The following is a 25,313-nucleotide window of genomic DNA, read 5'->3' on the forward strand; positions in this document are numbered from 1 at the left end:
CATACTAAAGCAGTGTTTTTAATAATACATCTAAAATTGCTATTTTGACACTATTTTATCCCATTCTGCCAGTGGTCATTCTGAATGAGGTTGCACAATTTAAAGACTGAGCTCAAAACAATTAGACAATCGGAAGAATATACACTACTGCTCTAAGTGAAGTGCAGTTTTCTCCACACAAAATAAAACTGAAATTGTATCATCAGGGATAAATAATTCATTGGAATGAATAATGTGACATTCACTTCAAACCTAGAAAGGCCAAACAGATTGGAATCAATTAGATTTATCCCTACCCAACATAAGCTGATTCCTTCAACCCTATCAATACAGCAATCCATATACCACACATTATGAAATACAGACTGAACGGCATGTTGCACTACCCACCACACTTTGCCCCTAATCTCCAGAAATAGGCACCAAACGTGCCCATAACATGCACTGCTCCCAAATGCTCCATTCCAGATAGCGAGAGGCATGGAAAGAACTCTTACTTAGAGACACATTCTAAACGTTCACTTCCTAACCAATAACTGCAACACAACACTACTTTTCGTCATTTATATAAATGATTTGGATGTGAGCATAAGAGGTATTGTTGTAAGTTTGCAGATGACACCAAAACTGGAGGTGTACGGACAGCAAAGGTTACTTCTGACTACAACGGGATCTTGATATGATGGGCTAATGGGCTGAGGACTGGCAGATGGAGCTTAATTTGGATAAATGCAAGGTGCTGCATTTTGGAAAAGCAAATCAGAGCAGGACTTACACACTTAATGCTAAGTTACTAGGGAGTATTACTGAACAAAAAAACCTTGGAGTGCACGTTGATAGTTCCTGGAGAGTTGAGTCACAGGTAGATAGGATAGTGAAAGCGGCATTTGGTATGCTTTCCTTTACTGGTCAGAGTATTAAGTACAGGAATTGGGAGGTCATGTTGTGGCTGTACAGGACATTCGTTAGGCCACTTTAGGAATATTGCGTACAATTCTGGTCTCCTTCCTATCAGAAGGATGTTGTGAAACTTGAAAGGATTCGGAAAAGATTTAGAAGGACGTCGCCAGGGTTGCAGGATTTGAGCTATAGGGAAAGGTTGAACAGGCGAGGGCTGTTTTCCCTGCAGCATCGGAGGCTGAGGGGTGACCTTATAGAGGTTTATAAAATTATGAGGGGCATGGATAGGATAAATAGACAAGGTCTTTTCCCTGGGTGGGGGAGTCCAGAACTAGAGGGCATAGGTTTAGGGTGAGAGGGGAAAGATATAAAAGAGACTTAAGGGGCAACTTTTTCACGCTGAGGGTGGTATGTGTATGGAATGAGCTGCCAGAGGAAGTGGTGGAGGCTGGCACAACTGCAGCATTTAAAAGGCATCGGGATGGGTACATGAACAGAAAGGGTTAGAGTGATAGCAAATGGGACTAGATTATGTTAGGATATCTGGTCAGCATGGACGAGTTGGACCAAAGGGTCTGTTTCTGTGCTGTACATCTCTATGACTCTAAGTGAATTCTCTGTTAATATCTGCTTCAAGTACAATACAATTAATACTAACACACGTTGCCAAAAAAAAGCACTCCTCTCCTAAGCAATTTATCAAAATGTACACAGTGATATCTAATAATATTATTTGATAAGTCTTCATTTACAAAAAAATTTAACTAATCTTGTGTAATCTTCCATACCTGCATAGGGTAAACTCGAACAACAATTACATCAACACAACCAACCATTCCACCTTCATTAAACAGAGAAGATATTGGTAATGGGAAAGGTCGAGGATCACGGTGAAATCCTAGCTTAGCATACCATCGAGCTGATCTGGTACCATTGGCTGAAATCTAAATCAGAAAACATGGATTATTATATTGAAAGTTTAATTAAGCAAAGTCACCATAGTCCCAGAGGACCAGAGAGCTGCTTTCTCATTAGAGAAACACGACAGGTGGCGGTTTAACCGGAGGGTGACCATGCCTCAGGCAAAGGGCAGAGAACCTTCTTGGGTAACCTCAGCAGATATGGAACCTTTGCTCTCAGCACCACTGTGCGTCACAAACCAGTCATTCAGATAGCTGACTAAACAGACCGATTCTGGTATTACGCACAATAGTTCAGTTTTACTTATTGACATTGTTTTAAAAGATCATAGAGGCAAACTGATTTATTTGTCAAAATTTATTTCATAAAGTGTAATGATGAATAAAATTACCTTGCTCACAGGTAGTCAACTTAATCACATGTTCTATCATATCATACCATTGGTATTTAGCCAGAGTTTGCTCCATTGTAATTTAGTTGGCATTTGCATGCAAGGACAATTCATTATCGTCTGGAAATATTCTAAAGCAATGAATGCGGAATATCATATTCAAACGTTGGAGATTTGTAGTATGCTCTACAACTACAGAGAAAGGAAACAGGACATCCTGGAGTCACAGCAGTAGCAGATAGAAGATCTATGAATTGTGACGGTGTACCTTTTTTAGGAAATGTGCAAGATAAAAATTGATGTGCATTGGTTAGGCCAAGTGGCCTGTTAAATGCTGTACAGCATCTTTCAGCAGACGTTATGTGAAGGGAAGATGGTGGTGTAGCAGTAACGTTACTGGAATAGAAATCCAGAGGCCAAGGTTAAGAGTCTACTGACAATGGCTCAAATCCTAACATTGCAGCTGGTGATAACTATCAATAATGATGGTCATAAAACCAAAGCTGTATTTTTTTTTAATCCTTCTTGCTTACTAATGTCTTCATTAGGAAGGAAATCTGCTATCCTTACCTGGTCCAGCCAACATGAGACTGACTCTTAACTGCCCTTGGAAACAGCCAAGCAAGCCATTCAGTTCAAGGGCAATTAGAGATGGACAACAAATGTTGGTCTTGCTAGTAACAGGAGAAAGTGAGGACTGCAGATGCTGGAGATCAGAGCTGAAAATGTGTTGCTGGAAAAGCGCAGCAGGTCAGGCGGCATCCAAGGAGGAGAATCGACGTTTCGGGCATGAGCCCTTCTTCAGGAATGAGGAAAGTGTGTCCAGCAGGCTAAGATAAAAGGTAGGGAGGAGGGACTTGGGGGAGGGGCGTTGGAAATGCGATAGGTAGAAGGAGGTCAACGTGAGGGTGATAGGCCGGAGTGGGGTGGGGGCGGAGAGGTCAGGAAGATGATTGCAGGTTAGGAAGGCAGTGCTGAGTTTGAGGGATTTGACTGAGACAAGGTGGGGGGAGGGGAACCGCCTAGGAACCCTCCAACCACAAGGGATGAACTCAGATTTCTCCAGTTTCCTCATTTCCCCTCCCCCCACCTTGTCTCAGTCAAATCCCTCAAACTCAGCACCGCCTTCCTAACCTGCAATCTTCTTCCTGACCTCTCCGCCCCCACCCCACTCCGGCCTATCACCCTCACGTTGACCTCCTTCCACCTACCGCATTTCCAACGCCCTCCCCCAAGTCCCTCCTCCCTACCTTTTATCTTAGCCTGCTGGACACACTTTCCTCATTCCTGAAGAAGGGCTTATGCCAGAAACGTCGATTCTCCTGCTCCTTGGATGCTGCCTGACCTGCTGCGCTTTTCCAGCAACACATTTTCAGCTCTTGCTAGTAACTGGAAAGCAAAAAGAAACAAACAAAAGAATGTACCACTAACATTGCTGATCAATTTAATGAAATTCCCAGCAATATTCATACGATGAGCTTTCTTACTGGGATTTGGATGACTAACAAAATAAGTGTGTTGGGAGTCCATACCATAACGTGACCAGAGTAGTGAAAGCAGATTCCTTTCCTTGAAGGATATTAGTGAACTAGCTGCATTTTAAAAATACTCCAGAAACTTTCCTTGGAAAGGCACTATAAACACTGAACACACATTTGTGGGACCTATACTGGACAGTTAGTTCCACTAGTGCATATCTAAAAGTCAACAATTATGTATTTAACTAGAAAACAATTCAGAGCAATCGTTTTCCTGGCTCTCTGCTTTGTTGTCTTGTGAAACAGAGCATACAACTTTAGAAAAAGGAGACAAGAGACAAAAGGCATCTTAAGGATTGGGGAAGGGGAGAGCTCTTCCATAAGAGACGACATCATCATTATTTCGCAGTCCCTCAAAGGGGGATGGACTTTCTTGCACTCTCAGGGTGAGTCCATAGGTGGTCATGCAATCCAATGCAGCTTCTGCAACCTCTGCCACACTTAGAGGAGAAGGTGGTCGTGGAAAGGGCGGATCATTGGTGTCACAGTGCACTCTTTACGCTGTTTTCACATGCTTTCCATGTTTTCCCCAATGGCAACTCTCATGGTGCTTCAGTAAAAGAGCCTTAATAGCTACAGAGAATACGTGCCTACTTTATTCACTAAGAAGGTAGTCTTGTTCTAGGGTGCAATTAGAAATGACGCGCTGTGAAACCCAAGTTTGCTGATGCACTGATGTTCACAACTTAGACATGTTCTTAAGCCTACAGATCCTACATTGGGGGGGGGGGGGGATTGCTTCTTTAAAGCTTAATCTAAAGTTCAGCCATACACACATTGTATGTGCCTGAGAACAAGATAGCTGGTATTACTTCTGCTCCTTGTCAAAGGTGGAAGCTAGAGCTTCAATTGCAGATGTTGTGCTATACCAAGTCTGCAGTAAAATGAAACTGAAGGTGAGTGAAGACCAAGATGGGTGAAGTGATTTTGACGAAGGTGATAATCACCTGTCACGTACAGTCTGAAAAGCAGTGCTTTCAGTAACAGCTTCACACCTTGGCTCTGGCTGTCGTTCCTTAGTTTCCCTGACCATCCTTCCCAACCCGTCACTTTCATTGTAGTAGTATTTCCCAGTGTACAATTGTCTCAGGTGACCCGAATGGCAGTTTAGAAATAGTCTGCTGATTGTTCAAGCCAGAATCCTTATTCAAAGAATTTTATGAGCTACTTAAACATTTAAGTAACTCACCCAATTGGTCTAAGCTCTTTCCTCAAAACTCATTCCAGGTGAAACCTGAAGAGGTCAGGATGACGTGAGAATTCTAACTTGACATCTTTTTTTGAGTATTCAACTCCACTCATGCACCCAAACCAACCCCTTCTTGTCTGAAAATGCTCCTAATCTTTCAGTAGGAGTTATTGGATTAGTTGGATAAACAGAAAAAAGTGATACTTATCTATCTCTCACAGACAAAAATTACTTATCAGAATGTCATAAAACAAAACATATATTAAAATATAATTACCACAAAAATGTATGCTTTTCCCTTACTTTTATCATTAGAGATTCTGGAGCTTCCAGCGGTGTACAAGCATCCGGTGACCCAATAAGCTCTGCCCCATGGACAATGATTTTTTGACCAACTACAAGTCTTCTTTTCTGCAGAAGTGATGTGAGTGGAAGATCCAGAAGGGCCTTAATTCCGTACCAGCCATCAGTGACTTCAACAACTCCGAAGTGCACAACCTTCTTTGCTTCTATGATGCACTTGTCAATTACAGTTTTTGACTGTTTAGTTGCATCATCAAGATCTGGGTTATTTTGAGATGATTTTGTTCCCATTGATATTATCTTAGAAATACAAACCACAAGTGTTTTTGCTGCCACATCATCCCTTTCCATAATTTTTTTCAAGGCAGATCGATAACACTGATCAATCTCTACATCATACCTACAATGTCAAAATTAGAAAGTTACATTTGCACAGCTTAATACTTTTGAATAGCAACACAAAATTCATTGCTTCAAAACAAAAACACTTATTCAAAATATATCCTTGTATTTTCTCTCCATATACTAGAATAACCAAAAGAAATTAGAGGAAATAAGTCCTTGCAAAGGATTACCAGAAGTATAAGTGATGTATAGGTGGGACTATTCATTTGTATCTGCAGGAGTGGAATTGTGTAGAGACAATCCCATTTAAACTGGGTGGAGGAGGAGGATATCAAAGAAAATCAGGATGTGGGATAAAGCATCATGGCCTTCGCAACTGAAATGGCATTTGCATTAGTCAAGTTTATACTTCACTTCTGTAAACTTATCCCATTACATCGGAGTCCTGCTGTCAGTTAAAAGTTGAAGTCAAAGTGAAATTTGTATTCAAATGTATTTTTGGTCATTAAGATAACATGAGGGTAGAGATTAATAAATGTTATGATCGATGTAAATAAAGGTTTCCAAAAGAATAAAATCTGTGAATCTTATTATCTATGGGTATGCTAATAGAAGATTAGAACACTTGAATTTGTACTCTGGAATAGTCAATTACTTCATTTCAAAACTGTTTTACGTGAATAGTTAAATTGTACAATTTTTCTTATGTCTCCTTAACAATGACTCCTCCTTCAAGAGTAATTCAGCAAATATGATGCATTTTGGAACATTTTATGGACACAATAGGTGGCATGCATTTCAAAGTTCTTAGGGCTTTTAAAGTGTTGTGCAAATGAAGCAAGGGAGAGGAAAAAAAGTGTTTTCACACAGCAAGCAAGGTATGAAATGTACCCCCTATAGTGGAGTCAATTGAGGCATTAAGAGAGCATTGGACAATTATTTGGATAGAACTGATTTGGGGGTGCTGGTGTCGGAATGGGGTGTACAAAGTTTAAAATCGCACAAACTCAGGTTATAGTCCAACAGGTTTATTTGGAAGCACTAATTTTTGGAGCGCTGCCCCTTCATCAGGTGGTTGTGAAATCTAAGATCATAGAACACAGAATTTATGGTAGAAGTTTACAGTGTTATATAACTGAAATTATATATTGAAGAACACCTGGATCGTTTGTGAAGTCTCTCATCTTTTAGAATGGGCATGTTGGTTTCAGTTCTTTCATATGTAAACCCCAGAGTGTTTTTAAAGTTACATTCACAAGCGAACTTTAACAATAGATGCCATGTTGGCCCAGATAATGCACTGAAGGTGTGAGGTGCCCTGTGTGAGGATGTTTGTGCCCCAATGTTCAGATGGATTCTAATCTACAAAAGGGATTTACAGAGTCTTACATGGATTCATGCCCTTTTTTAGCAAAATAAAATGTAGTTCTGCAAGTACAAATTCACCCACAAACTTATATGTGTGTGCATGTGCGGGGGCAGGATAAGTGTCTGTGAGAGAGTGTGTGTATGTGCATGCGAGTGAGAGAGAGTGTAAAGGGATATAAATCTGTGAGAGAGTGCGTAGGAATGTATGTGTTAGCATATGAGAGAGAGTTTGTACATGATAGAAGGTCTGTGTGAGTGTATGGGTCTGTTGGCATGTGTCTATGTGCGTTCTGTAACTGTGTGCTTGAGAGTGCATGCAGTGCAGTGGGGTCACCTGTAGTGTGATATGAACCCCATGTCCCGGTTGAGGCCATCCCCATAAGTACCAAACTTTGCTATCAGCCTCTGCTCAGCCACTTTGCATTGTTGCCTGTCCCGATGCCCGCCTTGGAGGATGGTCACCCAAAGGTCTGAGGTCAAATGTCCCAGACCGCTGAAGCGTTCTCCGACTGGGAGGGAACACTTCTGTCTGTTGAATGTTGTGCAGTGTCCATTGATTAATTGCTGTAGCCTCTGCTCGGCCTCACCAATGCCTCATGCCTCGGAGCATCCTTGCCTTCAACATACGAGATAGACAACGTTGGCCGAGTTCCTGCCACGTACATGGTGGGTGGTGACCTCATGTGTATAGTGGTATCTGTGTCAACACTCTGACATGTCATGCAGCATGCAGCATCTACTGTGACAAGGTTGTATGGTGTTGTTCTGAAAGTTGGGCAGTTTGCTGCAAACAATGATCTGTTTGAGGTTTGGTGGCTATTTAAAGGTGAGAAGTGGAGATGTGGGGAAGGTCTTGGCGAGGTGCTCACCCTCATTGATAATATGTTGCAGGCTGCGAAGAACAGGACGTGGTTTTTCAGGTCCTGGGAAGAACTGGACAATGAAGGGTACCCTGTCAGCTGTAGCTTGTGTCTGTCTCTTGAGATGATCATTATGGTTTTTTGCTGTGGCACAATGGAACTGGCAGTCGATGAGTTGAGCTTTGTACACCATTCTAATGAGGGCATCCAAGTGCCCGTCATATTTCTCCATATCTGAACAGATCCGGTGTACGCATTGGGAATAGCTGTTTAATGTGTTTTGGGTTGAAGCTGGAGAAGTGTAGCATCGTGAGGTTATCAGTGGGTTTGTGGTAGAGCAAGGCGCTGAGGTGCCTATCGTTAATGGAGATGCATGTGTCCAAGAATGAGACAGATACTAGAGAGTAGCCTATGGTGAGTTTGATGGGCGGGATGAAACTCATTGATGTCACTGTGCAGTTGTTTCAGTGACTCCTCGCCATGGGTCCAGAGGAAAGAAACGTCGTCAATATACCTGGTGTATAATGTTGGTTGGAGATCCTGCATAGAGAAGAACTCTTATTCGAACAGATGCATGAAATGTCAGTACATTGGGGTGCACACAGACAGCCTCACACAGGGCACCCTCACACATTCAATGCCTTATCTGGGCCAACATGGCACCTATTGTTGAAGTTCACTTCAGAATGTAACTTTTAAAATAATGTTCTGGAATTTACATATGAAAAAACTGAAACCAACACGGTCATTCTAAAAGATGAGAGACTTAAACAATCCAGATCCTTTTCAATATATAATTTCAATTACATCACATTGTAAATTTTTGCTATAAATTCTGTCTTAAATCTTAAACTCCACAACCACCTGAAGGAGCAGCACTCCGAAAGCGAGCGCTTCCAAATAAACCTGTTGGACTATAATCTGGTGTTGTGTGATTTTTAACTTGGGATAGAACTGATTTTCAGGGATATGGTGTGAAGTTAGGAGATTAGAACTAGATAACAGAATAGGTGCAAGTATAATGGGACAAATAGTCTACTTCTGCATTTGAACAGTTTGAGTTTCTTTTAACTTAATCAAATTATTTCCTTTTTTTGGGCAGGAAAATACAGCCACACAAAGTTCTCTGATAGGATATGGAATGGCATTCAGTAATTTCTTTTTATAAACTACATAGCTATGAACAAGACATACACTGATGTGAAATAGAGTATACCTGTATTTAAGTTGCAGAAGAATTGCTTCTGGTGTCAGGCACCTGCCACCAAACTCTTTGGGGAATGCTATCTCCATTGCTGCAAATTTCCACACTAACCATTTATAATGATTGTAGGCCCAAGCTTCATTAATTAATCTGGGATCTACACCAGGAGAATCTAAAAGAGCTCTGCGAGAGTGGTGGGAGAGAAAGGAATTGATCAAATTACAGCACATTGTTAGACCACATGATTAAGTTTCCCAGAGGCAGTTCTCAGTTGAGATAGTGTAGCTTTGACAAACAACATCCCTGGAAGAGCCCATGATTCACAAAACCCATCCAAAATATTTTAGCTTTTAATTTCTCACATTTGTTTACCATATAAACAAGGGAAGCACAGAATTGATTTTAGAAGTCACTAATGATATAGGCATCTTTTAAAGGTTTAAATATTAATAAATGCATTCGGAAGAAACGTCCAGATTATTTGTATCTTTTATTATTACTATTAGTTATAACAGGTAGTGCAGTATTATTATAGTTGCTACAGTTACAATGCTGACTCAACAGCATGACTCAGAACACACACAAGTATTACTAAGAAATACACATTCTGTGCAAGCTTTCAGTCATTAGGACAAGTTGTGAGTGATTGAGAGTGTAGCGCTGGAAAAGCACAGCAAGTCAAGCAGCATCATGGACATTTCTGGCATCAGCCCTGCATCAGGAATCATTTCCGATAAAGAGCTTATGCCCAAAACATCAATTCGTCTGCCCCTCGGATGCTGCCTGACCTATCGACTCAGATCTCCAGAATCTGCAGTCCTCACTTTCTCCACTGTGAGTGATACCAAAGTAAAAGGAAAAACAGCACATTTATTGCACAAAAGAATAGCACTAATTGTTTGGTGAGTGGAATCTTGATTGGTGGAGGCATTGCCTTGGACAATGCATCAGTTAGTGAAAATTGCCAGTTAACTTCTAAGCCTTGCCTAAATTTCAGATCAGACAGGTTCACCTTGATTGGTCAAGGCACTGTCCTGAGAAATGAACCAGCAAATGGCTGACATAACTTGTTGAGATGAAGCAGGCAGAATGCATACAAGGTTTGTGAAGGTTTGAGAGTAGACTAGTTTGGTTGATGACAAGACAGCACGAAGATTTGAAAGCTCCTTGACTAATCTGTTTCACTGCTTTTTGGAAGCGCAAATAATAGAAAACAGAGTGCCAACTATTGCTGCCTTTTGTCTGGGCAGAAAAAGAAGGTGACTGTGATTGGCAGTTCCAGAAAACCAATGAAGAATTACCTATCTATGCCTGTGCAACAATACATTGTGAAAGGTACTTAAGAAATCTGCTAAAGTTATTATGCATTTAATAAATATGCAAGTCTTTTGTTCAAGATACAAAATTGGTGTTTGGAAGATGATTATTTACATAATCATGAGATTGGTTCTTAACCAGACTTTTGAATCAATGTGCTGATTCTTTGATAGTTTAATTTTAGTGTGCTTTTAATACAGAGGTAGAAGAGGCTAATTTAGTTTAGCTGTCTGTCTCAGTGTCATGATGCAGTGGACTGAAAAGTTGAATGAAATCAAAGGCAAAGGCAAATCACAAGTACATTTTCAACTTGCAAACTGATTGTCACGGATATGCAGGAACCTAAAGTTGACATTAAAATCAGATCCACCATGATCTAACTACACTGGCCAGAGCAGGCTCAAAGGATCACATGGACCAATCCTTATGGAATTGTCAAGTCATTCTTGAAATTCTTTTATTCCTTTTCACTACTTTAACTGTCAATCTGTCGACTAAAGGTGGACAAGCATCTTACGTCCCTTTGTCATTATATTTGTCACATTAAGACAATTTGACTATCAGATTTTCTCTTTTAAAATACTGTGTTGCAAGTTCCCACCGCATATTAAAATCAGTGCAAACTTGCAGAATGGGTCACCAGAAGATGGATTTAAATTTCAGCAGACATGGTCAGTGCACATTTGTAATAAAATTTTCATCTGATGTTGAAGAAAAATATAGCTATATATCTCTAACCTGTAAAATTCACTTTTTCCTGCCATTCCATTATCGTCAGGTATAAGCCTACCACCATCAGCAAGCTGCATTCCATTTCCAGCTTTAACCAGTTCCTTGCTGAAAAATTCTCGACTGTTGATCTGAAATGATTCGGCATTTTCTGCTCGTACCTTCAAAGTACCTCTGCTGACTCCGTAAGTGTATAGCTGGAGAAAACACGATAGTTCAATTACTAATCCATTTGATATACTGTCATTTTTGAATTGTTTCTTGGTCCTATTTTCACTTCAAATATTATCCATTGGTTTAGGTCCCTCTGATCAGAGTACAACACTGGCTTTGGTATTAATTCTACAAGGCTCTCCCGCTAGTCTACTGTTCTACCACTTACATTATAACCTCAAGATCAAATCTAACCAGGTGTACCAAGTTACAAGCATGGGCCATATGGCAATCTAGTCCAAAGAGTACAACACAACTTTGATTTTCTTCTGAGAAGGTTTAAATTTTTGTGTTATCAAGTTGAGGGTGTGTACTGTACATATGAGAGAGAGACTGAAAGCTGGCAAACATCTGTGTGCTGGAACACTGAAAGATGTAACATTTTTGACTGTAACATAGACACTGAGTTGTTTTCACAGCAGCTGTTTGAGTTCAACCAGTTTAAATTATGCCCCAAGATAGTAAAAGTCAATTGAATTTGAATTTTACTGTTTTGACAGCATTGAACCAATGACCAGGCATTTTGGACAGTTAGTCAGAGAAAGTCTGACCCCTAACCCCGCCCAACACATCTGCCATCTGCCCCTGCTCCGCCTGCTCCTCCTGTCCATCCCATCCACCCCATCCCAACCCTGTCAAAGCAAATCAACCGCTCGTCAAAACATTGCCATGGGAATTCACATAACTGGCAATTTAACAAACTAAGGAGTCCTCTGTTTCAGGTAAAGGTTCAGCTTTATTGGAAGCCACGTAAATAGGGTGGAGGTATTCGTTTTGTGAAATTTGATGCGAAAAAATGGTACAACAAAACTGTAGGATAATGGCAGTCTCTTTCAAATCATTGCTTTCTGTATTGCTCAAACTCACGAATAGGCCGAAGGCTACAACCAAAAAGTGCCCAGTCTATTTAAAGTTACACTACAGGTTTGAGCAACTTGTGAAGCTAACCATTTCTCACTGTTACTGTATAGTAATAACACGAGTGGTATTCTTCACCAACAGATGTAGTTGTTAAGCTAAAAGTACATTCTGCCTACTACAAATGTGTAATCAGTTATATGAATTTCAGCATCGATGTGATGCCAGATATGTGGACCATATATCATAATGACTAACAGAGTGCAGGGAGATGTACAGGGAAATGCCAAATGTGCAGTTGGAGATCCAACTCTAGGATCGGCTCATCAGCCTCACAAAGACCAGAGACATGGAATTTCCTAGATGGACAATCATACTCATTGGCAAGTGATTACTACCGCCAATAAGTGGATTTGTATCAGATAGCTCATCCCTTGGGCTTGTTTGCAACAGGAAGATTAGCTATACTCAGCAGGTCATGTCTGTAAAACCCCTAACAGTGTCAAACAACAGATGTGATTTTGGAATTGCTGAAGAATGTAAGAATTATGCTAGCAACCAACTTAAAATTGAAATAATTTAAACCAATTTGTTAGGCTTGCAAATGGCTCACTTACACTTGCAAGAAGCTCCGTATATTCAAACACAGGGCCCTGTCACCTAGAAATAGGCAGTACATGCTCAAACCTTGGCCAAACACATAAAAGCCTGGGGCACAACTCTGCTCAGGTACATTTCCCAATGACCACAACGCAACCAATCAATCCAAATGCTATTTTTGAATAAGAAGAAAAGCTTGGGGGAAACGGGGACATGAGATAGCTTTGGCAAATAGAATTAAGGAGAATCCAAAGGGTTTTTACAAATATATTAAGGACAAAAGGGTAACTAGGGAGAGAATAGGGCCCCTCAAAGATCAGCAAGGCGGCCTTTGTGTGGAGCCATAGAAAATAGAGGAGATCTTGCATCAGTATTTACTGTGGAAAAGGACATGGAAGATATAGACTGTAGGGAAATAGATGGTGACATCTTGCAAAATGTCCAGATTACAGAGGAGGAAGTGCTCAATGTCATGAAACGGTTAAAGGTGGATAAATCCTCAGAACCTAATCAGATGTACCTGAGAACTCTGTGGGAAGCTAGAGAAGTGATTGCTGGACTTCTTGCTGAGAAATCTGTATCATCAAAAGTCACAGGTGAGGTGTCGGAAGACTGGAGGTTAGCTAACGTGGTGCCACTGTTTAAGAAGGACGGTAAAGACAAGCCAGGGAACTATAGACCAGTCAGCCTGACCTTGGTGGTGGACAAATTGTTGGAAGGAATCGTGAGGGACAGGATGTACATGTATTTGGAAAGGCAAGGACTGATTCGGGATAGTCAACGTGGCTTTGTGCGCGGGACATCATGTCCCACAAACTTGATTGAGTTTTTTGAAGTAACAAAGAGGATTGATGAGGGCAGAGCAGTAGATGTGATCTATATGGACTTCAGTAAGGCGCTCGACAAGGTTCCCCATGGGAGACTGATTAGCAAGGTTAGAGCTCATGGAATACAGGGAGAACTAGCCATTTGGATACAGAATTGGCTGAAAGGTAAGAAGACAGAGGGTGGTGGCGGAGGAGTGTTTTTCAGACTGGAGGCCTGTGACCAGTGGAGTGCCACAAGGATCAGTGCAGGGCCCTCTACTTTTTGTCATTTACATAAATGATTTGGATGTGAGCATAAGAGGCACAGTTAGTAAGTTTGCAGATGACACCAAAATTGGAGGTGTAGTGGACAGCGAAGAGGGTTACCTCAGATTACAACAGGATCTGGACCAGATGGACCAATGGGCTGAGAAGTGGCAGATGGAGTTTAATTTAGATAAATGCGAGGTGCTGCATTTTGGGAAAGCAAATCTTAGCAGGATTTATGCACTTACTGGTAAGGTCCTAGGGAGTGTTGTTGAACAAAGAGATCTTGGAGTACAGGTTCATAGCTCCTTGAAAGTGGAGTCGCAGGTAGATAGGATAGTGAAGGTAGCGTTTGGTATGCTTTCCTTTATTGGCTAGAGTATGGAGTACAGGAGTCGGAAGGCCATGTTGCGGCTGTACAGGACATTAGTTAGGCCACTGTTGGAATATTGCGTGCAATTCTGGTCTCCTTCCTATCGGAAGGATGTTGTGAAACTTGAAAGGGTTCAGAAAAGATTTACAAGGATGTTGCCAGGGTTGGAGGATCTGAGCTACAGGGAGAGGCTGAATAGGCTAGGGCTGTTTTCCCTGGAGCCTCAGAGGCTGAGGGGTGACCTTATAGAGGTTTACAAAATTATGAAGGGCATGGGTAGGATAAATAGACAAAGTCTTTTCCCTGGGATCGGGGAGTCCAAAACTAGAGGGCATAGGTGTAGGGTGAGAGGGGAAAGATATAAGAGAGACCTAAGGAGCAAGTTTTTCACGCTGAGGGTGATATGTGTATGGAATGAGCTGCCAGAGGATGTGGTGGAGGCTGGTACAATTGCAACATTTTAGAGGCATTTGGATGGGTATATGAATGGGTATATGAATAGGAAGGGTTTGGAGGGATATGGGTTGGGTGCTGGCAGGTGGGACAAGATTGGGTTGGGATAACTGGTCGGCATGGACGGGGTTGGACTAAAAGGCCTGTTTCCATGCTGTACATCTCTATAGCTCTATAACTGATCCTTGGTACATTGTCCATGGCAACACCTTGACCAGAATTGACGTGTCAACCAACCAGCATCCTTTTTCTTATAATGTAGACAGACACAGCAGTCTCTGGGAGATCAAAAGAGAAAATGTTGGAAAATCTCAGCAGGTCTGGCAGCATCTGTAAGGAGAGAAAAGAGCTGACGTTTCCAGTCTAACTGACACTGTCTTTGACAAGGGGTCAGTTAGACTCGAAACGTCAGCTCTTTTCTCTCCTTACAGATGCTGCCAGACCTGCTGAGATTTTCCAGCATTTTCTCTTTTGGTTTCAGATTCCAGCATCCGCATTAATTTGCTTTTATCCATTACTTTAGTCTCTGGGAGATAACTGGTTTACACCTATTAGCACTTTATTTGTCATTGTAAATCAAACATTCTAATTTAATATTTATGTTCTTGCATTTGTTCTGAAGAGTGCAAACTGAAAAGCTTCAAGATTGTCTCTTTTTTCAGCTATCTTCAAATTCTGTACTAACAAGTGAATAAATAATTGGAAAAGCAGATGTTCAACATGTTCTAACTAAATTTAATTTCAACCTTCCCTTAAAGTTTCCTCAACTAAACCTCCACAAACAGTCTACAAGCTGCAGCTATGTGTCCAGCTATGAGAATCACCAGATGGTATGGCTTCTTCAGACCTCGAGGAACCATCCTTTATTCGCATCTACCCTGCCAAAAAATAAGAATTTTCAAAGTTTCAATGGAATCATTTCTCATTCACACAAATGTATAAGTCCTGCCCTGATGTGCCTTTCCAAAATGCAGCTCATATTTATCTAAGTTAAGTCCACCTCCTGAAAGCTAACCTCAGGTTTAAGAAATACTCTGCACCCCGTTCATCCCAGCAAAGGGGAAAACCTTATACATTTTTCACATTATATTCTGTCAAATGTTGACCAGACAGCTTACATTCCAAATATTCTTGAACTCTCCCTACATCATCCTCACAACACATTCTCACTTTGCTCTGCTATTTTCAAACTTGTAAATATAGCAAAAGGCATCCAAATCTAAATCATTGATACAGACTGAACAACTGGAACCCAAGCACTGATCCTTGTAGTACATACAATATTACACCCCATCTCCAAGCAACATTCCTTTCAGTGCTATACACCAGTGCAAGCATGAAGAACTGAACTTATCTTTTAATAATACAAATTTTGAATAATGTGATACAGAATAAGCAAAGGAATACACTGAAGGGAAAAGAAACAAGCAAAACATTTGTGCAAGATGTCACCACTTTCAATATGAAGTCAATTGACAAGCAATGCAAAAAGTGGAATGTTGGGATACAGAGTGCACGTTTGCACATATGATTCTTTTATGAAAGAAATTTTTGTATGAGCTTATTTCTGGTAAAGCACCCGATTTGTAATAAATTATATTTTGGTCAAGTTGTCTGGGATATAAATGATGGAACAGCAAAGAGTCAAAAAAACTATTTACAGGTATAGGTACACTGCCAGAACAACTGTGGTCTCAAGCAGGGTTTCAGGTCTTTGGAACAATTTTACTGCATCTCTTTCCAGTCGAGTACCTTTGAACTGTGGTGCACTGGCTTAGAGTTTAGACATTTTTTAAAGAAGAACTCCTCTCTGAGTTGGTTTGTGGGATAGCAAACATGAGAAAGGGAAGCGAGAGTGAGAGACAGAGCGAGAGAGAGAGTACGAGAGAACCATCAGATTTCTGAACTGTAGCTCGCTTAATCTGTCCTGCACTATGAGTTTATCACCATAGGAGTTTTGGAGACGTGAAGGGAAAGCCTTACCATAAACAGGTGGAAGCCCCAACTAACTTTATGCAAATCTTCTAAGTAGTACTTTAACCAAGTGGTTCATTTTCCAGATTTTCATAGATATGTGCCTTGAGTTTGAAGTGCAAGTCAAAGGAATTTAGAAGGAAATGAGATAAGAAGTTCAGTTTCAAAAGTAGTAACTCAATTTATTTTAATATATTTCATGTAACTGCCCATTTAAGGCAGAGTGTACTTGTACTTTTGAGTATTCAAAATCAATTTTCATTGAAATGAAAATTATTTTGATGCTAAATGCTAAAAGCTTTGAGCTTGATTATTTGTAGTAAATACCCAGGGTTGTTAGATTCTTAAGAAAAACATTGCTGGTTTCTACTGAGATAGTACCAATGTAGAGGTATGAAAGAAACGACTTTATTAACCGTGCAAACATATCAAACAAGCAGAGTCAGCTGATTCAAGCACAGTTGAGTGTTGCACGGTCCAACGAACTGCAATATCAGAAAACATGTTTTAGTTAGAATGAGTGTTCCATGAATCAGTATAATATCTTTTTGTGTGACGAATACAAAAATAATTTGACATTTAGGAGTACTATGTAAATTATTATCTATACAAAATGAATTTGCATCTGAATTTAAATCAGTTTGTACCTGCTCTTCTGTGAAAGAGGTTGGAAGTTTCCCTTTAACTGCTGAGTGCAAAGACAGTCTTGGTCCACCAGAGTTTTTAATCCTGTACAAACTCCCTGGCTGTGGACGAATAACTTGCTTTTGCTTCTGGATTAACCTCTTCTCCTGAAAACCTCTTGCACATCTCAGGTTCTGAACTATCCTAGAGATACCTGTAAACAAAAAAATAATTAAAATACTTATTTGCAGGAGAATCCGAAAAACACTCACTGTGATCACTCTACCTATGCAGCATTTATAACCTTACTACAAGACAGCTGACAGGTCTAGCACCATCTCCTTCTTTTACAGTTAAGAAGTTTCAATAATTTGTGACTCGCACACTTTGTGAAATAAGCTGGGATGGGACCCAGGGAGATAGTGAGCAAAGAGATCAGTCTGGCATAGGTAGAGTTGGGAAAAGGAGCAAGTCAAAACAGTCAGGGCAGGCAGAAACAAAGCAGACACGGAGGTACGACTGATAAATTAAACTATGTTAATTTCAATGTAAGATAGATGAACAGGGAAGGTAGATGAACTCAGGGCATCATTAGGAAGATGGAACTGGGATATCATAGCAATTAGAGAGATGTGGCTCAGGACTGACAGCTTAATATTCCAAGATACAAACACTATAGGAAGGCTAGAAAAGGTGTCAAGAGAAGAGGGAGATTGGCGTTTTTGATAAGGGACATTACAGCTGTATTTGGGGGGACATTCCTGGGAATACGTCCAGGGAAGTTATTTGAGTGGAACCTAGAAATAAGAAAGGGATGATCATCTTATTAGGATTGTACTACAGACCCCCCCAAAAGTCAGCAGAAACTTGAGAAACAAATTTGTAAAGATATCTCAGTTATCTTTAAGAATAATAGGGTGGTAATGGTAAGGGATTTTAACATTTCAAACACAGAATGAGGGGACTGCCATAGTGTTAAGCGTTTAGACGGAGAGGGATTTGTTAAGTGTGTACAAGAAAACGTTTTGATTCAGCATATGAATGCACCTACTAGAGAAGGTGCAAGCCTTGACCTAATCTTGGGAAATAGGGTAGGGCAAGTGACTAAGATGTCAGTGGGGGAGCACTTTGGGGCCTGTGACCATAATTCTATCAGTTTTAAAATAGTGTTGGAAAAGGATAGATAGTAAGTTTAAATTGGAGGAAAGCCAATTTTGATGGCATTAGGCAAGAACTTTCAAAAGTTGATTGGGGGGGTGGATGTTCACCAATGAAGGGATGGCTGGAAAATGGGAAGCCTTCAAAAATGAAATAGCGAAAGTCCAGAAATAGTATGTTCCTGTTAGGGTGAAAGTGAAGGCTGGTAGGTACAGGGAATGCTGGATGACTTAGAGAAATTGAGCTTTTGGTTAAAAAGGACTTATACACTTAATGGTAAGGTCCGAGGGAGTGTTGCTGAACAAAGAGACCTTGGAGTGGAGGTTCATAGCTCCTTGAAAGCGGAGTCACAGGTAGATAGGGTAGAGAAGGCGGCATTTGGTATGTTTTCCTTTACTGGTCAAAGCACTAAGTACAAGAGTTGGGATACCATGTTGCAGCTATACAGGACATTGGTTGGGCCACTGTTGGAATACTGCGTGCAATTCTGGTCTCCTTCCTATCGGAAAGATGCTCTGAAACTTGAAAGGGTTCAGAAAAGATTTACAGGGATGTTGCCAGGGAGGCTGAATAGGCTGGGGCTGTTTTCCCTGGAGCATCCGAGGCTGAGGGGTGACCTTATTGCAGTTTATAAAATCATGAGGAGCATGGATAGGATAAATAGACAAAGCCTCTTCCCTGGGATGGGGGAGTCCAGAACTAGAGGGTGAGAGGGGAAAGATATAAAAGATATAAGGGGTAGATTTTTCATACAGAGGGTGGTAGGTGTATGGAATGAGCTGCCAGGAGAAGTGGTGGAGACTGATACAATTGCAACATTTAAAAGGCACCTGAATAGGTATATGAATAGGAGGGGTTTGGAGGGATATGGGCCGGGTGCTGGCAGGTGGGACTAGATTGGGTTGGGATATCTGGTTGGCATGGACAAGTTGGACCGAAGGGTCTGTTTCCGTGCTGTAAATCTCCATGATTCTCTGACTCTAAGGAAACTTATGTCAGGTATAGACAGCACAGATCGAGCAAATCCTTAGAAGAATATAAAGGCAGTAGGAACCAGGAAGACAAAAAAGGGACATGAGATAGCTTTGGCAAATAGGGTTAAGGGAGAATCCAAAAGCGATTTTACAAAGACATTAAGGACAAAAGGGTAACTAGGGAGAGGATAAGACCCCTCAAAGATCAGCAAGGCAGCTATATATGAAACTGCAGGAGATGGGGGAGTACTAAACAAGTATTTTGCATCAGCGTTTACTGTGGAGAAAGATATGGAAGATACAGAATGTGGGGAAATAGATGGTGCCAAAATTGAAAAATGCCCATATTAAAGAAGTAGTGGCGCTGCATGACTTAAAACTCAAACGGTGGATAAATCTCCAGGACCTGCTCAGGTGTACCCGAGAACTCTGAGGGAAGCTAAGAGAATGCTAGGCCCCTTTATAGGATATTTGGATGAGCAATAGTCACGGGTGAAGTGAAGCAAGACTGGAGGTTGGCTAAAATGCACCACTATTTAAGAAAAGTGGTAAGGAAAAGCCAGGGAACTATAGACCAGTGGGCCTGACATCGGTAGAGGGCAAGTTGCTGGAGAGAATCCTGAGGAACTGGATTTACATACATTTGGATAGGCAAGGACTGATTAAGGATAGTCAACATGGCTGTATGCGTGGGAAATAATGTTTCACTAACTTGATTGAGTTTTTCAAAGTAACAACAAAGAGGGTTAATGAGGGCAGAGCGATGGACATTATCTATATGGACTTAGATCACATGGAATACAGGGAGAACTAACCATTTGGATACAGAACTGGCTCAAAGGTAGAAGACAGAGGGTGGTGAAGGGTTGCTTTTTAAACTGGAAGGCCTGTGACCACAGAGTCAGAGAGGGGTACAGCATGGAAATAGACCCTTCGGTCCAACTCGTCCATACTGACCAGACCAGTGGTGAGCCAAAAGAATTGGTGCTGGGTCCACTGCTTTTTGTAATTTACATAATTAATTTGGATGTGAACATAGGAAGTATAGTTAATAAGTGCGAGAAATGGGTTGGACATAGCTGACAGCCCTGTCAACCAGAGTGACAAGGAATCCTCAGTTGAGAAAGTGTACATTTGAAGCCCACTGAAAAAGGTCAACAGAACAGAGTGACGGAGATGGAGAAAATTGGAGAGCAGGATTGAGTCTTTACAGGAAGCGGGTGAGAATGTACTATCAAGGTAATGTTAGGAGTTGATAAGCTTACAATAGATATTGGGAGACAGTAGTGTATTTCATCGCAGTAACATTTATACTAAATTGTTCTATACTACCAAACAATTATGTATTCTAATATTAGCTGGATTAAAGTCACTGTAAAATGTCTAAAAACACAATTTTATTTTTAGTCAATATACAACAATCCCAACTCTGGACTGAAACTAGACAAGTGAAAGGAGGAAAGCAATAAAATTCACCTTGCTATATAAAGTTGATCAAACTCTGCCACATTAATTATTTCTGTTTAGGATTCTTTATGTTTAATGGGGAATAATTACAGTGTATTGTAGGACCTCAAAACTCCTCTTCCTACAATTTTCAGAGTTTCAAATTCCAAGTTTATATTGTGTAATCAACATTTCCTACTTACCCTTCTTCAGAAGAACTGAGCTGTCATCAATTCCATTCATCTTTCGCTTTTCAACATCATTATAAACAAGTAACAGAAATATATTACTCTAAATTAAATAATTAACACAAGACAGACAAATAATACCTTCAGCAGCAGGTTGAAGTTCTTCTGAAGTATCAGACACCGACTGGAGTTCGTCTTGAATATTTCTAGGTAGTTCTGAATTATGTTTTAATATGCTGTCATCTTGCACCAGTGTATTGAGATTCATAGCCTTTGCTGAAATCCCAATTTCAGCTGGAATTGAAGAATTGATGAATTTCACATTATCTTGGCTTTCCATTTGACTTAAATTTGAAAGAGTTTTGAATGGTGGGACAAAAATCTTTGCTGGCTTTGATGTAGTCTGTCCACTGCTGTTCTGCTCAACGCAATCACTTAAACACCTTTGGAACGGAGGTTTGAATACTGCCCGTTGTCCTTTCAGTGAACTTACTTCATGTTGAAGACACAAATTATGCTGAATTGAGTTTTCTTGGATAGGAAACGTGACATTGGGAGAAATCGACTGCTGATGAATTCTGTTTGAAACACTGTTACAATATATATTTTAAAATGTTAGAACAAATATGCAAGGTTTCCTTTGAAAGGAAATCCAATTTTTGCTAGGATAACTCTCTCCATTAAACATTTTTTCCAGATCTGGCTTTTTTGGCGATATTCACTAGGATTGTACCTTTGAACACCTAAACAAGACTCCAAGTTTAAATTGCAAGTTTAACGAGGATGTTACATATGAATATCGACTGTACATTTTGCTTCTGTTACTTAAGAATGAACTCGAGATTACTTTCTGAATCCTTTGGTCAAATATGCTCATTATAAAATCAACTAAGTAGTAGCAAGAAGGGGTAGCAAAAAAAGGGGTAACAAGCAAGTAGTAGCAATAAAGAAAACTACATTGACCTTTCCAAATTTTGGAGTGATAAAGTTAGCATGTCAATATAGCCACTGACACACGAGCACCTGCACAAACTATTGAAATTTATAAATTTCATGATTAGATAACTTCAAACTCTGTGGCACTGTCCTTTGCAGGAACAATGATGGGGAATGGAGGTAGTGACAAATTCTCAAAAGGGCATTCATAAACATCAAATTCAGAATTATTTTCACAGTCCAGACATTTCCAAATGTGGATAATGAATTCTAAATCCACCAGATTTTAAAAAGTCTGTTAAAGATTCCAAATCCATTAACAGGATAAATGTTTGCCTTCAGCAGCCATTACATAAAAGCCAACTTGAAAAACTGAAGACAAAGAGTCCAAAAAAACAGAATACAGGTTGACAATAATGATGCTTGACCTCAACCATGCTGTTGTGTGCAAGTACAAAAGCTGGCACTTTACAACTACAGAGAGAAGGCAAATCAAAGATTGGGCTGGGCACAGTGGATTGCCAATGGCCTTTGGAAAGGATGCCTGAGAATTGCCTGCCATGCCATTTTGCCAATGTAGAAAGGTGAGGACATTACTGGAAGGACAGTTAAACTATTTAAGTGGTCAATTAAGGGACTCATTGTTTCTGCGAGCACTTTGCTCACATGAGATGAGCATGCTACCAGGTGGGGAGATGGCCAGTTCCCTATAAATTTCATAGAAGTGCAGAGATTCTCATTTATAGCCATTCCAAGGGCCATGCAGGGGTCACCAGCAGGGATGGCCACCTTCGTGGCAATACTGTTTACAGCATGGACTAACTACCATTTATTGCCAAGTCTTGCCTGCTTAGGCCCAGTCACCCCAACCAGTTTTCTTTAGGGATGCTCAGTCTACACCCACGGAAATCTCTAAATCATTTGGCAAAATTCATTAGAAGGAGACCAATGAGGAAAAGTCTCTTCTGTAAATAAAATTGAAGGAAACGGTCAGGAGAGCTGTTCTATAATCATTAGCTAGCTTTCTCCCATACTTGCAACTTAGTCTTATGCCTGTTCTTATGCACAGTGTAATACTGTCTTATCTAGGAAACTAATACTTTCCTAATGTGCTGTTGCTTGAATTTTAATGGAGATATGATCATTATTGAAGATATTGATGAAGCATTTGACTTCTGAGATTCCAAATACCTCATGCTAATATAAATCTAAAAAAGTACTGTTAATGTGTGATGGTGTCACTAAAATTACTGAGTTAGTGAGATTGAAAACATAGTCCTTGAGTAAGTAAAATTATTGGCCTCTACTGAATTGCTGACCCTCAGATTGGGCTAGCAACCCTTCAAGGTGGACTGCTCTCCTTATCGGGAGAATGGCACGAACCATTTAATTGGTTATCACCAGCCAAATGCTGCTCATAGTCTGGTACCCACCAAAGCAAGGTTACCTCGCACCTTTGGCCTTGATGACTGGATTTCAACTCGTTTGTCAAAATAAGAAAGTCAATCGCCTATCAACACTTCTGCACATCTCCCAGTGAATAGTGATTAGCAAACTTCATGTGGTCAGGAAGGAGAGATCGCATCCAGAGTGAAATACAGCCCAAGTGAAAAAAATAGTTCAGGAATTTTGAAGCAGCACAGAAATTCTGTGCAGAGGGAAAGAGGTGTTTTTTGCTTGATTTGTTTTGGCTCATAGTTTGAGTTTTCTTAAACAGGATGAATTAAAACCATGATCAATGCCCCTAAACAAGAATGACATTTCAGGGTAAACAGTAAGTTCATTGGTTGGTAAAAACCACTAATTTGGACATTACAGATTACTTTCATATTGAAGGTAACTATGGGAAATATTTACAGACTACTAACTAAAAGACTAGGATGAAGTTTTAAAAATCAAATTATGAATGAAGTAACGAAAGTAGAGAAGCTGGGCTAGGCGAGTGTTCTAAGCGTTGAGAGTGTGGTGCTGGGAAAACACAGCAGGTCAAGCAGCAGAGGAGCAGGAGAGTCGACGTTTTGGGCAAACGCCCTTCATCAGGAATGAGGCTGTGGGCTGACTTGGGGGTGGGGGCCAAGGTTGCTGAGAATGCAATAGGGAGATGGAGGTGGGGGTAATGGTGAGAGGTCAGAGGGGAGGATGGAGCAGACATTGGGAAGAAAGATGGTAAGGTAGGACCAGTTACGAAGGCAGTGCAGAGTTGGAAGGTTGGATCAGGGATAAAATGGGGAGAGGGGAAATGAGGAAACCGGTGAAATCTACACTGATGCCATGAGATTGGAGAGTCCCGAGGCAGTAGATGAGGCATCTTTCCTCCAGCTGTTGGGCGGTTAGGGAGTGATGATAGAGGAGGCCCAGGACTTGTACGTCCTTGGCGGAGTGGGCTGGGGGAGTTCCAAGTGTTCTGCCATGGGGCAGTGGGGTTGGTTGGTGCAGGTGTCCCGAAGATGTTCTCTGAAGCACACCGCGAATAGGTGCCCTGTCTCCCCAACGTAGAGGAGACTGCATCGGGAGCAACGGATAAAGTAAATGTCACATGTGGAAGTGCAGGTGAAACTGATGGATGTGGAAGGCTCCCTTGAGGCCTTGGACAGAGGTGAGGGGAGAGGTGTGGGCACAGGCTTTGCAATTCCTGCGGTGGCGAGAGAAGGTGCTGGGAGGGAAGGATGGATTAGTGGTGTGCTTGTGGACCGGATGGGGAGTGGGAAGGGAAATATATCTCTGGTGGTGGGGTCCGTTTGTAGGTGGGGGAAATGGTGGAGAATGATACGATGTATACGGAGGTTGGTGGGGTGGAAAGTGAGGACTGGGGGGTTCTGTCCTTGTTGCGGTTAGAGGGGTAGGGTTGGAGGGCGGAGGTGTGAGATGTGGATGAGATGCACTGGAGGGCATCATCAATGATGTAGGACAGGAAATTGCAGTCTTTAAAGAAGGCAGCCATCCGGTGTGTTCTGTAGTGGAACTAGTACTCCTGGGAGCAGATGCGGCAGAGGTGGAGGAATTAGGAATAAGGGATAGCATGTTTACAAGAGGCAGGGTGGAGGTGGTGTAGTCCAGGTAGCTGTGGGAGTCAGTGGGTTTGTAGAAAATGTCAGTGTTGAGTCGGTCATCATTGATGGAGATGGAGAGGTCCAGAAAAGGGTGGGAGGTGTCTGAGATGGTCCAGGTGAATTTAAGGTCAGGGTGGAATCTGTTGGTGAAGTTGATGAACTGTTCAACCTCCTTGTGGGAGCACAAGGTGGTGCTAATACAGTCATCAATGTAGCAGAGGAAAAGGTGGGGAATGGTGCTGGTGTAACGATGGAATGTGGACTATTCCATGTAACTGACAAAGTCACAGGCATAGATAGGGCTCATGGAGGTACCATTGCTATCATT

At 41.1% G+C, this 25,313-nt stretch overlaps 1 protein-coding gene across 7 annotated transcripts in view; it reads right to left on the minus strand.

The window, feature by feature from the left end:
- The window catches only part of brca2 (BRCA2 DNA repair associated), a 117,337-nt gene that overhangs the window by 46,608 nt on the left and 45,416 nt on the right, over positions 1–25,313 (minus strand). For all 7 annotated transcript variants that reach the window (XR_011961497.1, XM_072577242.1, XM_072577243.1 and 4 more), the window contains 6 exons: positions 21,141–21,589; positions 17,257–17,447; positions 11,075–11,262; positions 9,032–9,202; positions 5,243–5,642; positions 1,689–1,844 (listed from right to left, as the gene is read on the minus strand). Coding sequence is in view for 6 of the 7 variants with exons in the window: in XM_072577242.1 (XP_072433343.1) it covers positions 1,689–1,844; positions 5,243–5,642; positions 9,032–9,202; positions 11,075–11,262; positions 17,257–17,447; positions 21,141–21,589 (1,555 nt within the window). In the remaining variant the exon portion in view is untranslated. The remainder of the gene's footprint in view (positions 1–1,688; positions 1,845–5,242; positions 5,643–9,031; positions 9,203–11,074; positions 11,263–17,256; positions 17,448–21,140; positions 21,590–25,313) is intronic.

Source organism: Chiloscyllium punctatum, chromosome 9 (assembly GCF_047496795.1).
Source record: "Chiloscyllium punctatum isolate Juve2018m chromosome 9, sChiPun1.3, whole genome shotgun sequence".
NCBI classification, from domain to species: Eukaryota; Metazoa; Chordata; class Chondrichthyes; order Orectolobiformes; family Hemiscylliidae; genus Chiloscyllium; species Chiloscyllium punctatum.